General features: G+C 42.2%; 1 protein-coding gene across 4 annotated transcripts in view; it reads right to left on the bottom strand.

Moving 5' to 3' along the window:
• Positions 1–14,169, bottom strand: part of LOC120439821 (glutamic acid-rich protein-like) — a 59,684-nt gene that overhangs the window by 38,209 nt on the left and 7,306 nt on the right. For all 4 annotated transcript variants that reach the window (XM_039611055.1, XM_039611052.1, XM_039611053.1 and 1 more), the window contains 8 exons: positions 9,121–9,183; positions 8,867–9,000; positions 8,719–8,785; positions 8,296–8,487; positions 8,123–8,208; positions 7,777–7,894; positions 6,558–6,646; positions 6,108–6,225 (listed from right to left, as the gene is read on the bottom strand). In XM_039611055.1, the coding sequence (XP_039466989.1) occupies positions 6,108–6,225; positions 6,558–6,646; positions 7,777–7,894; positions 8,123–8,208; positions 8,296–8,487; positions 8,719–8,785; positions 8,867–9,000; positions 9,121–9,183 (867 nt within the window). The remainder of the gene's footprint in view (positions 1–6,107; positions 6,226–6,557; positions 6,647–7,776; positions 7,895–8,122; positions 8,209–8,295; positions 8,488–8,718; positions 8,786–8,866; positions 9,001–9,120; positions 9,184–14,169) is intronic.

Below are 14,169 nucleotides of genomic sequence, written 5' to 3' on the forward strand. Positions count from 1 at the left end.
TTTTAACTGCTGGTTAGACCCAGCCCTGGATCGCTCATCCACTAAGAGTAATCTGCATCTGTCATTCATGCCTTTCTATCAGAATATGGAATGTGTGATGTTTGGCGTGCCCTAAATCCTCATAAAAGAGATTACTCCTATTTTTCACATGTGCACCATACATAGGGATGGGTATCGTTTAGGTTTTATCCAATACCAGTACCAAACCGGTACTTTTGAAACGGTGCCGGCGCTTAAACGGTGCTCGAACCGGTGCTTAAAGAATGGAGAACACAAAATTGGTCCAAAAACCTCTCATGTTCAGTTGTTTTTTTGTAAAAAGATAACAATGTTAGCCTTTTCTGCAGCTATAGGGGATTTATGGCATCACTCTTGGCTGGAAGCAGTGCTTAATCAATGGAAAAAACACAAACTTTGTCCAAAAACCTCTCATGTTTAGCTGTTTTCCACTTTTTCTTTGGTCATTTTAGCCTTTTTGGCCAGGGTTAAGGGAGTATCTGCCATCAAACAAGAAGACAGCCGCATGTAACTACGAAGGTGTTTGCTAGTTCACCTTTCATGCATTAATTTAATAACGTGGTTAGCCTACTCAACGTAAATTACACACAAACAACATTAAGCTACTCACGCAGAGAAGAACGGCTGCTGCTGCCATCATCATCCGTCATCATTTCTGCTACACTGGGAGGGCTAGGGGCCAGGACTCTACTCTTCGGGTTTTTGGGGAATGTTGCTAACTCCGGGTCCGATAACAGGCAACCCACCCACAGTAGGTGTGCACGGTGTGAGGTCTCGCAGCAAGCTATCAAATACGGTGCATTTCTCGGCTTTTAACAAAATGCTATACGTCGCCAGGTGTTTCATCAGATTCGAGGTGTTCCCTCCTTTGACAGTATCACAGTATCAGCTTAAAGCACTTGTTGCAGGCTGCTGAGTTTGCATCTTTTGCTGTGAAGTACAGCCAGACTTTGACTGCTTTTAATCATTTTTAATCTGTAGCTGTAGCTCTGCTCTAAAAGAACGTACGTACCTGGGCCCGCCTACTATCCTCGGAAAGGTAAAATGATTGGCTAGAATCCAAAGTGTATGACATCTCAGGAAAAAAAGGACCGAAATAAAGCACTGAAATGTGCGCTGCTTTTCGGTCTGGTTACTACCGTTTATATCAGAACCGGTGCCATAATGGCACTGGATACCGGTACCCATCCCTAACCATACATATTCAAGAATTGATTACTTTATCATTGACATTAATTGTCTCCAGCAGGTCCACTCCTGTGCCTACCATAGCATAGTTATTTCAGATCACGCCCCTCTTACTCTGTCTCTGTCTCTTCCACATCCTCCTGTTAAAGCTGCACAATGGCGTTTCAACTCGACCCTTCTGTCAGATGAAAATTTTGTAAAGTTTATCCAGGATGAGATACGTTTTTACTTTGCCACCAACTCTTTCCCAGAGACTTCCAGCCTTGTCGTATGGGATGCCTTTAAGGCTTATATCAGAGGCCAGATTATTGCTTATTCAGCAAGAATTAAAAAACAGTCCACCCATGAAAGAAATAAGTTAATGCAACAAATTAAGGAGACCGATGAACAGTATGCTCTCAAACAGAGTCATGAAATATTTAAAAAGCGTGTAGAACTTAAAACAAGACTTGACCTACTCACAACGTACTCGACTGAACGTTTACTCTTACATGACAAATCCAAATTTTATATGCATGGTGACAAACCTGATAAATTACTGGCGAGCCTTCTAAAAGGTTCTAGGGCAAGGCAAAGTATTCTTAAAATTCGACAACAAGATGGCAACATAGTCACAGATCACGAAAAAATCAATGAAGTGTTCAGAGATTTTTACTCACAGCTTTACACCTCAGAGTCCCAAACTGACTGCATTGCACTTAATGAGTTCTTAGCTAAACTTGACATTCCTGAAATTCCACCGGAACTTAAAACAAGGCTGGATGAACCCATCTCTCAGTTAGAAGTTTCCTTGGCTATAGCTTCAATGCAATCTGGCAAGTGTCCAGGCCCAGATGGCTTTCCGTCAGAATTTTTCAAACACTTCTCTTCATTACTGTCCACACAGCTTAGTGCAACCCTCACGGACTGCATCAAACAAGGATCTCTTCCTCAGTCATTCTATGAAGCCTGGATTACACTTATTACAAAGAAAGGAAAAGATCCGTTGGAATGTGCCTCCTATAGACCCATTTCTCTATTGAACGCAGACGCTAAAATATTAGCCAAGATACTTGCCCGTAGACTAGAAATAGCTCTTCCAAAAATTATTTCAAAAGACCAGACAGGCTTCATTAAAGGTCGTCATTCATATTTTAACATAAGGAGGCTATTTAACATAGTTTACTCCAGCCCTACAGACTCTGATGAATGTGTAGTCTCGCTTGACGCTGAAAAGGCCTTTGATCGAGTTGAGTTCGATTATCTCTTTGCAGTCCTTGATAGATTTGGCTTTGGAGCAAAATTTACTTCATGGATTAAATTACTCTATTCTCAACCATCTGCTACAATACGAACTAACCTCCAATTATCAAAACCTTTCAAACTTCACAGAGGCACACGCCAGGGATGTCCTCTCAGCCCCCTGCTTTTTGATCTGGCCATAGAACCCCTTCCCTTTGTGTTCCGCAGTTGCAAAGAGGTACACGGCATTTGGAGAAACAATACAGAACACAAGGTAGCGATCTATGCAGATGATCTCCTGCTTTTTATTTCTAAGCCCTTAGCCTCACTACCATCTGCATTGAATCTGCTTAGTCAATTTGGTCAGATTTCAGGGTATAAACTGAACCTTAATAAAAGTGAGCTCTTCCCGCTAAGTAGCAAACCAAGTATGTTAGACTTCACCTGCTTGCCACTGTTTAATCCAGTTCAAAGTGGTGCATAGAGCACATTTCTCAAAATCCAGACTATCCCGTATCTATCCTGAAATCCATAGGACCATATTGTGACAGATGAAACCGCTGAAGCCTCACTGATCCACATGTACTGGTCTTGTCCCAATCTTGTTCAGTCCTGGGGCCTGTTCTTCGTACCTCGCTTACTACATCCAAGATCAAATGACACATCCAAGATCAAATCATCGCGCTAACTTTGAGCTCGCTAATCCGGTTCTCCGAACACACCTGTTGTTGACGATTAGTATAGCTGGATGAAGTAATCTGAGATCACTGGGTGGCTTAAAAGGGGCTACGCATCGATAGTAGAAACATTGATCCCCAACCCTGTGATTGGTCGGCGAAGATGTCGAAGGAGCGCGCTCAGTATTTCACGGCAGCAGACCAAGAACTCTTGATTGAGGGATATCAGGAGTTTCAGAGTTTAATTAAAACGCAGGGGAACACTGTAAAGGCTGCAAAAGCAAGGAGAGAGGGCTGGCAGAAAGTTGCTGACAAATTAAACTCGTAAGTGATCCATGATATTACATTATATCATGTGATATTATTTTATTCCACATTATATTATATTACATCATATCCTCTTCCACATTAGAGCCACAACAGGACCCACTAGAACATGGCAAAAAGTAAAAGTGAAATATAAGAATATTCCACAGAATGGTAATATTTATCACTTATATTGCTTTTAGTCTATGACAAGAGACCCTGGAATAATCTGTTTGTTTGTTTATAACAGCAACCAAGAAAAGGGCAGAGCAAATAAAGACAGGTGGTGGTCCTGCACCCCTCGTCACACCCCTTTTGTACTGTGACATTTATTGACATTGTGGGTTTTTGTGTGTGGTTTGACATAACACTCCATCACTTTTACCTGTTCCCATGCAAGGGGTGACTGAAGCATGCACAGTAAGTCGGGAGTAAGTAAGTATATATATATATATATATATATATATATATATATATATATATATAGAGAGAGAGAGAGAGAGAGAGAGAGAGAGAGAGAGTAAATAATACCCTCACGGAGAATCGATATCTCTCTATGAGCACACCGTCGCTGAGCTAAAGGATCCCGTCTATCCCGCAATATACGCTAAATTCTGTAAACTCTCCTTATCAATCTTGCACCTTCCTTGCTCGCGTACAAACGGACAGGACATGGCTGCGACAGACTTCCCAAATCCACCTTCGCTTTTTAGCCGTGGTCTGTCATCTTGATTGCACGTAGTAATTTACTATTACTACTCTAAAATATGAATTACATCTGACATGATCTACTACATGTAATAGAATGATTAATGGTACATTTCCCTTTTTTTCGGAAATGACCTGTATGTATCTGTATGAAATCAATAAAAGAATCAAATACATTATCTTTAGTTACATTGATAATATTTATTTATGGTAAAACAGTGGCGAAATATCGCTCTTGCTTTCATATAACTGCAGCGGACATACCTGAGTGGCCGCGATCTAATCCTATTTACATAAAGTAAACCTGCTCCCGAGCAGGTTTACGCTTACGGATCTGTTGCTATGACAGCAAGTGCCAGATGAGCTTCGGAGAACCGAACAATCCAGGATCACGCGAAATCGTCAACATTCAAATCCGGCTAACTTACTTAGCGAGGTACGAAGAACAGGCCCCCTGGTCAGACATTTTTCATACCCTGTCCAGGATTCTCAGTGAGACCCTGGCCCCTGGCCCCCTTTTTGCTCTGTTTGGCATCAGTGGGAATGAGGTGCTTCTACCGGCCTCTAAAAAACAGGCATTATCATTCTGTTCCCTGTTGGCCAGGAGGGCAATCCTACTGAGGTGGCGGGATGCTGCCCCTCCCACTCACAAACAGTGGTTATATGACCTCATGGGGTGTCTAAAACTGGAAAAGATAAGACACTCACTTCAGAACTCCACTGGGAAATTTCAAAGCATGTGGGGACCCTTCCTTGATGCTTTTCAAAATCTATAAGAATTTTCCAGCAAACTCTCTTATGCCAGGTGTGGAAATACAGTGTGCAGGTTTAGGGCAGTGGCCTGGGTGGGAATGAATGGGATTATTTTGCAGGGATTATGTTACTTTGGGATATATCATACATATGTTTATATTTCTCTTTCTTTCTTCTCTTTCTTTCCCTTTTTTCTTTTTTTCCTTTTATTTCATAGCTGAAGATACATTTCTGAACTCATTTCACAGCCTAAATGTAATACTTAACCTGAATGTACAGATCATCTGTAACCCTTTTCTTTTCTTTCTGTTTATATGTATAATATATATGTTGATGTTTATGTGTATAAAAGGAAAACTTCTTAATAAAAAGACATTGTTTTAAAAAAAGAAGAATATTTCAAGGATAAAAGATCTGATGTCTCAACAGGACCTGGAAAAACTAGTCCCCATGCATTCATCTTTAGTCTTGATTACTGTAACAGGATCTTTACAGGTCTACCTAAAAAACTCAGTCAGACAACTACAGCTCATTCAGAACTCTGCTGCTAGAGTCCTCACTATGACCAAAAAAGTGGACCACATCAGTCCAGCTCTGAGGTCTTTACACTGGCTGCCTGTCCGTCAGAGGATAGACTTTAAAGTTCTGATGCTGGTCTATAAAGCTCTGAATGGTTTAGGACCAAAATACATCAGTGACCTCCTGACCCAGTATGAACCTTCCAGATCCCTCAGGTCACCTGGATCCTGTTTTTTATCAGTTCCCAGAGTCACAACCAGACATGGAAAAGCTGCATTCAGCTTTTAATCTCCATATATCTGGAACAAACTCCCAGAAAGCCTCAGATCAGCTGAGACACTCAGTTTATTTAAATCCAGGTTGAAGACTCACCTATTCTCAGCTGCATTTCAATAAAGCACCAAATCCGCACTGCTGTACTTTTAAGCTTACATTTCAAAACTTACATTTTAACTACTGATTCTATCTACTGTTCCTTCCTTTCCTTTTTTCCATTTTAAATCATGCTTTTTATTTGTTTTTGTTTTTTAATGTCTCTGTAAAGCACTTTGAATCACCATGCTGTTGAACTGTGCTATATAAATAAACTTGACTTGCCTGTAAACTTGGTAGAAAATAGATTGAAACTGGATTTTGTTTTCTTCTACTTCAACAGAAAGTACACAAAATAGAAGACCAACACATCATTCAAGTGCTTTTAGTGTTTGAACAACTCACTCAGTTTCTTTTCAGGTTGTTTCTTAACATTTTGCTGTTTGATTGCTGTGTTTTTTGCCACATCTCTGGGATTTTCAGTGACCTCAGATCTTGTCATGTCAGGATGATCTCTTGCTCTCTGTTTCAAAGACAACCAAGAATATATTTGTATCCTTATTTGTTATTTCTTTTGAATGGTAAGCTTGGATGGAGAAAAGCAGACCAAGAAAATAATATAGTCTTATTATGAAAATCATTTTGAGCAAGATTCAGTTTAATCCAGTTTTTTTTATATAACACCAAACTATAAAGACAGTCACCTCATTGTGCTTTATATTGTAAAGACCCAATAATACAGAGAAAACACCAACAATTAGACAACCGCCTATGAGCAAGTGCTTTAGTGACAGTGGTGTTTTAATTCATCTTTATTTTGAATGGTAAGTTTTTAATAAAATAAAACAGTCTTACCTCAGGAAGGCTATTAACGACACCCTTTTCTTCTTTGATCTTTAGTGCAGGTTTCACAGGTGTCGAAATTGTGCTGCTTGTTGTCTTCTCTGAAAAAAGAAAGATGATTAAAATATGAGCATACACACTTTGGGATTATTAGAATTAGACTGATGTTGATGTTCAGTCTGATCTTCAGCAGATCATCTTGACCATGTCTCCATGTCTGCACTGAGTTGCTGTCATGTGATTGGCTGATTAGATTTTTGCATTAATGAGCAGTTAGACAGGTATACCTATGCCCGTTTAGTGACTTTGGGAAAGTAAAACTATTCATTAGAGAACACACCTGATCTGTTTTGATCACAAAGACATACAGAAACAATATTTTATTTGAACTGCAAACATAACTATTACAGTAGTTAGCTGTGTGCACGTGTGCTAAAACATTTGTAAATGCTGACATAAAATAAAAAAAGCTCCTAAAATTTGCACAATCAAACCAGTGTTGTGAAGAATTTCACTCATTGTTTGGAGAACTTCAATTATCATTTCAGAACTGAGCCAAATTAACTGTACAGTGGTCCCTCGTTAATCGCGGGAGTTATGTTCTAAAAATAACCCGCGATAGGTGAAATCCGCGAAATACCCAACTTTATTTTTTACAATTCTTATAGATGTTTTAAGGTTGTAAAACCCCTCACTACACACTTCATACAATTTTCTCAGACAGCCATGAACATTTTCACACTTTTCTCTCTTGTTTAAACTCTCTCAAAGTTCAAACCTTGGTAGAAAAATAACTTCAGTATTATAGAATGAAACCAAAGGCACCCACGGTGCAAAACGTTTCATCAATATTGTTGTGTTATGTAAATTTGACAAGCTGAACGCATTCTGTACTGTATAGGAGACACGGCACGAGATTGATTTGACAATGGTCTACAGCCAATCAGGAGGAAGAACACAATGCGCTGTAAAAAACAAAACAAAACAAAAAGCAAAATTGCACACAAAGAAAATCCACGAAACAGCGAGACCGCGAAAGGTGAACCATGTTATAGTGAGGGACCACATACACCCACACTCATCTCACATAATCAGAGGTTCAGAGGACGACCCTGTAAACTTGGTAGAAAATAGATTGAAACTGGATTTGTTTTCTTCTACTTTAACAAAAAGTACACAAAATAGAAGACCAACACATCATTCAAGTGCTTTTAGTGTTTGAACAACTCACTCCGTTTCTTTTCAGGTTCTTTGTTAACATTTTGCTGTTTGATTGCTGTGTTTTTTGCCACATCTCTGGGATTTTCAGTGACTTCAGATCTTGGCATGTCAGGATGATGTCTAGTCTTCTGTTTAAAAAACAATATAGATTATATTAGTATTTATTTTAAATAGTTGGACTGGATGGGGTAAAAGCGTACATTTGTAATTTGTCATGCTGAACCATAATATTTGCCAAATTTCTATCTTGATGATGGTGCTGGTGTAAAGTAGAGTAATCTAAGATGATTAACATACTCAAAACTACCAGCAATAAAAAGTGCAGTAAAACATTCAAAGAAAATAATCTGTCTTGCCTCAGGAAGGATGTTAATGATACCCTTTACTTCTTTCATCTGTAATGCATGTTTTCCAGGTGTTGGAATTGTAGCTGTTACTCTCTCTGAAAAAAGAAGAAGCGTTATTTTCATACACAAACAAGGTTTTTGTTATCTTAACATAACAATAGGAAATATATTGGAAATGTCACCTTTGATATCACTGCTGTCAGTATGGTTAGAGGCAACAGCAGGCGCAGTCTCGTCTTCATCATTATCACTTTCTTCATCCTCATCATCCTCACTGCTAGACTCATCACCACCAACATCCTCTTCATCCATATGCTCATCTTCCCGTTCTTCATCCTCATCTTCATCGTCAACATGATCTTCCTCACTTTCTTCTTCAGAATAACAGATATAACTGTTTAAAATATTACCAAGTACACTGAGAATTTTATAAGTAGTTCTAAGTTAACGAATATTCCTTCTCAACTTCTGCACAGTATTTGTGAAAACTACTGAAGTTTTGAAACAGCTCATTAAAAATAATAAAATAATCTTTGCATGCTTTTGATTCATATTCTCAAAACTTCTCTGGTTTTGTGGTACAGATAAAGAAACTGCAGACAAACCTGTTGAGTCGCATGATTTTCGTTTTTTTTTCTTTGGTCTATATCCTGTAGTGGTTAGATAGCCTTCCTGTAATAAGTTAGTTGAACAGTTTATTTAGTGAAATCTGATTTTCGTAGATTCATAGAAATGGACAAAAAAGAAAAGTACCTCAAACCAAAACTGCAGAGGTAGTTCATTGTAGAAAATAGTTGACTTCCATTTTCTACATGGCTCTTTTCCTGCAAGCTTCTCAAACTCAGGTGGACTGTACAAGCAGCCTTTATACTCAATACATGCCTCACCTACGCCAAGCATCGACATCACAAAAAAGAACATATTTATAAAGAAAAAATTTATCATTTTCATGAAAAATTATTTATGTATTTATTTTTTATATATTTTACAGGGCTGTATGTACTTGCCTTTTTTCAACTTCTCTACATCTAGGATGCCCCTTTTGGTTCCACATTTTACACGCCACAAGTCTGTTTTTTGCAACAACAAAAAAAGAAGTAATTTCTCTATAAAAAAAAATATGGTGAATATATTTTCATGGTCAATGTACAATGTATCATTCATTTGCAAATGTTGAAGTTATATAAAGAGAGATCCCAGTTGTGGGGCTATTTCCAACTTTCATTGTAATAGTTGTGTGTGGTGGAGGTTGGTGGGACAGGTGTGTGATGTTTTAGTAAATGAGCTCTCTCTCTCGATGTGTAATTTTTAGTGAAGCTGGAGCAGAGAGTGGAGAGGTGTGTCAGAGTGCAGCTGGAATCTGCACATGTGGGTGCCGAGTCGGGGAAACAGACAAAGAGACTGTCAGCAAAAAAAGGGGGAAATAAACCCAAACTGTGTATCCACTTGTGGCCATTCTTCACATTGTGATAATGCAAATATTTACAAATCAATTAATTTTCATTTATATAGCACCAAATCACAACAACAGTCACCTCGAGGCATTATATTAATTATATTGGAAGGTACAGACCCTGCAATAATACAGAGAAAACCCCAACAATCAGGGCCCCTATAAGCAAGCACTTTGGTGACAGTCAGAAGGAAAACCCTTTGAACAGGAATAACTAGGCACAGGGAGGAGCAACCATTCTGTCACGACCGGTTGGGGTGAGGGAGGGAGACAGGACAAAAGACATGCTGTGGAGTTGGTTCTTCAATAGTTGATGCTGCCTAAATAAGATTAAAAACAATTTTTCCTAAGTTTATTTATTTCTGTATTTATTTATTTATGTATTTAATTATTTGGCCTCAAAATGACAGTTCACCCCTAAAATGAAACTTGTATCCTCTGGCCTTTAATCTCCTAGGACTTGGCGTCCACATATGTAGACATCACATTTTGGGTTGTCTAGACAAAAATACTAAATTTTGCTCTACGTAGGCCTGATATCCACCTATGAGGACATTATACTGCCACTGTTCTATCAAAATTTAAAGCGAATGTCCTCATGTATGGATCTCATTTTTCTCAGGAACGAAAAAATCAGGTAATTCTTTGTTTTTACATTCATCCCGTCCCAATCAGCCCAAAGAGCAAAGAGAAATTAAAAATGCATGCTGTGAAAGATTTCTGATCTTAGGTGCTTACTGTCACTTTGGATGAAGACTTTAAATCATTGGGTTACTTAACGTAATCCCTGGTTCTTTGATAACAGAGTGAAGTTTTTCACTATGGGAATCGCCTCGGCGTGACCAACTATGGAAGCTCCAATGACACCACGTCTGTCTATGGCAGACCTGTTGAGCAGTGCTCAGGGCTCCGCCCCCTCATTCTAACAGGGCTGACCAGCCCCTCCTAACTCATTCCAAGCAGATTTCTTTCTGTGCCTAAGCAAGGAGGGAAGTGTTGGTCATACACCTCACTCTGTTATCAAAGAACCATGGATTATGCTAAGTAACCCAAAGTTCTTTTTCTAACTTCGCTCGGTGTTTCACTATGGGGGATATGGCCCACTCCCGGATCGCGCCAGCTCCCGAAGCTACGCTCCAGTACAGCTCCAGGATCTCAGGTCGAACCTGAGGCTCCAGAATCCAGCACTGCCTGAGCCAGGGATGACTGTGCAACATCCAGCCGATAAAACCGGACAAACATGTCTGGCGTAGGTCAGCTTGCTGCCGCACAAATATCCTCGACTGATACACCTCTGAACAAAGCCCAGGATGTGGCCACACCCCTAGTGGAGTGCACTCGGAGGCCTGCGAGCCCTCACAGCTATAAGCCAGAGCTATGCCCTCTACAATCCAATGAGCTAGCCTCTGGCGTGATAAGGGCCTGGCCTTGTGAGGGGAGGCCCAGGAAACAAACAGCTGATCCGACTTCCTGAATCCAGCTGTTCTGTCAACATAAGTCCCCAAGGCCCACACTAGGCACAAAGTGTTTAGCCTCTGCTCCGTCTCCGAGGAAAATGGAGGGGGGTGACAAGCCAGGAGCTCTACTGTAGAGCACCTGTATGAGCTTTCCAACACCTTAGGGACAAAGGCTGGGTTAGGCCTCAGATGTGCTTTAGTGAGTCCCTGAGTGAGCTGTAGTCAAGAGGGGTGAAGAGACAGAGCCTGTAATTCACTAACTCTCTTGGCTGTGGTTAGATCCAACAGCAGAGCGGTCTTAAGAGAGAGAAACTTCAACCCCAATGCCCCCATAGGCTCAAAGATGGCGTCAAGAATGACTGACAGATCTCATAAAGGGACCAGTGGTCTAGAGACTGGGAGCGTTCAACACGCCCCCCTCATAAAGCGGCACGCAAGAGGGTGCTGACCGGCAGGTTTATCACCAAACCCCATGTGACAGGCTGAAATGGCTGCCAAATAGACCTTTATAGTGGAAAAAGTTCTCCTTTTGTCCAGCAAGTCCTGAAGAAAACACAACAGCTCCACCACTGAACACTGAAAAGGGATTATCTGCTTTTCATGGCACTACTCTTCAAAAACCCGCCATTTACTGCTGTAAATGGAATGGCTTCTGGCATTCTGAATGTTTCAATAACCTTTGGAGGCATGCCTGCTGCCTTCAAATTCTACTTCTTAGATTTTCTCAAATGCTTGTTTATTTTATTTATTTTTTTATTTTTATTTTTATTTATTTTTTTACTTTACCATATGGACCATCCCAGCCTTGCCGTAATGGTCTGTTTGATTCACGTTTTATTGTTTATTTAGTTTTATTTTCACTTGTTAAATACGGGACAGACTTGACTGGGGAAAAGAAAGGGGAGAAAGAAAAGGAAAGAAAAACAGCGGGGAAGAGGGACGGGGATAAAGGGCAAAAAACAACAAAATAAGCAGACAAAAAATACATATATCAATCACCTGGATCACCTGTTGAGAAAGAAAAAAGAGAAAACAAGCAAAAAAAAAGAGCAACATAATAAACAACATCACGATGATCTATGGGAATGTAACAGTAAAAACTAAGTATTAAACATTATTGTGCAGCACGTAAGATCAACAGCGCACAGTGTGCTTTGAGGTAGGAGGCAAAAAGGGTGTAGTTTGTGTGTGTGATCACCCGTGTGTACACCTGTGAGCATAAGCGCGCTTGTATTTAAAAGGTTCCTTCATGTAATGATCTGCTAGAGGGTGTGGGGAGCCACAGCCCCGTCCTCCAGGGCATGAAGCAGGTATGGAGGAGATCAAGACTCCAGACATCCAGAGGCCCCCAGAACACAAGAGACCAAGGAAGACCAACAGAGGGGCAGCTGCGCCACCATCCCAGAAAGAGCTGAGGAAAGTCCCAGACGAGGGGTCACTCAGTAGCTGTGGAGCAGAAGCCAGGGGGGGTTCCAGTGATGTGCCCGTGAGCTCCGCCGGCAGCCAGCTGTGCCAGAGTGACCGAGCCCCGGCCGCCGAAGCCGAGGCACCCCATCCCGAAGTGGCCCGGCGAGCCCCAGGCTCCAGGCCCCGACAAGCAGCCACCAAGGAGTGAGCCGGTGGGTACCCGGACGCCCATCCCCAGACACAAAGAACCACCAACGCACCGATGTCTGAGGGCGTCTGCCACTGGCAGGGGAAGTGGTGGGGGGAGATAAGCCTACATACCTTGGAGGGCCTGAGATGTCCCTAGAGGGGTGGCGTCTGATACCCGACCTGACATACAGACACAGACATACAGGCACACACAGATACAAACATCTATTCCCACCCTCACACTCTTGTATGCAATTACTCAACACTCACCCAACGTGGAGACAGACATAAAGAGACACTGTACACACACTGTACACACAATCACACTCCTCAAGTGTACTCTAAGCCACAGGTCTAGGTACCCTTGCCCCCGGAGGGGGAAACTGCACCCAGACCCAGGTAGTGTTACCCTTTTCCCTGGGGTGGAGAGAAGCAGACTGCCCCGGCTCGGCAGCAGCAGGGAGGCCCCACATTCCAGACCCCAATCGGACAGCCAACTCCTCCTCCCAGCCCTCCTGCTCCAGCGGGCCGCAGGGAACGGGGGTGTGTGAAGACTCCAAACCTCCCTCCACCCGCTCATATGTAGTGTTGATGCATGTGTGTTCTAAGGTGCATTTAAAACCCAGGAGGGCATGAAGCTACCTGCCAGAGAGCAGCAGGTAAGCGCATAGCCCCTCCTGATAGCCCTCAATGTCTACATGTATTTAAAATTGAGAGGTGGGCAACGATGCCAGGGGGGAGGTTGTACACCCTGATGGTCTTTTGGAAACCGTGTAGCGTCCCACCCCCAAGATCCTATATGTATGTGTAATGAGAGTGTGAGTAATGTGAATGTCTAAGTTGTGGGATAAAATTGAGGCAAAGGCAGCCAGAAGGGGACAGAGGGGGGGATGCCTCCCCTGCACCCTGGTGACACACCTTTACCCCAAGGCCCTGCATGTGTGGGTGATTGTGGTGGAGCGGGAAGAGGGGGGCAGCTGGAGATGGGGAGGGAAGGAAGGGAGGGTCAAGTGACCCCTCCCTGGGGCCAGCTCCCCCGCTGACCCCAGTAGGCACCCCCATACTCTGCAACCCGCCAGGGAAAGGCCCCCAAGGCCCTTGGGGGCTTGTTTAATACACGTAGATCCAGAATAGGACGGAGCAATGTTCCATCCTTTTTCGGGATGAGGAAACAGTGGGAGTAAAAGCCCTGCTGAGCTTCTTAGCTTGGAACCACTCTGATCGCCTGTTTGTGTAACAGGGAGGATATTTCGGCCTCCAGCACATTTGCTGAATCGCCACTGGCCACGGAAGTTAACACTTCACCGAATCTCGGTGGTTTTACCGCAAACTGTAGTCTGTAACCATGGGAAATGGTTGACAAGACCCAGGGATGAACTGCGCATGCATGCCACTGCTTCAGCTGCGCTGCGAGAGGGCCCCTGAAGACACGGTAGTGTGACATCACCCCTGTCTCCCGGAAGGTGTTGGGGCCGTCCCCCTTGGGATAAGCGTGAGCTCCCCCCGCTGTGGACAAAGAAATAGCAGTGATTTCCTTCTTTTTTTTTTCT

This window comes from Oreochromis aureus, linkage group 4 (assembly GCF_013358895.1).
Source record: "Oreochromis aureus strain Israel breed Guangdong linkage group 4, ZZ_aureus, whole genome shotgun sequence".
Lineage (NCBI taxonomy): Eukaryota > Metazoa > Chordata > Actinopteri > Cichliformes > Cichlidae > Oreochromis > Oreochromis aureus.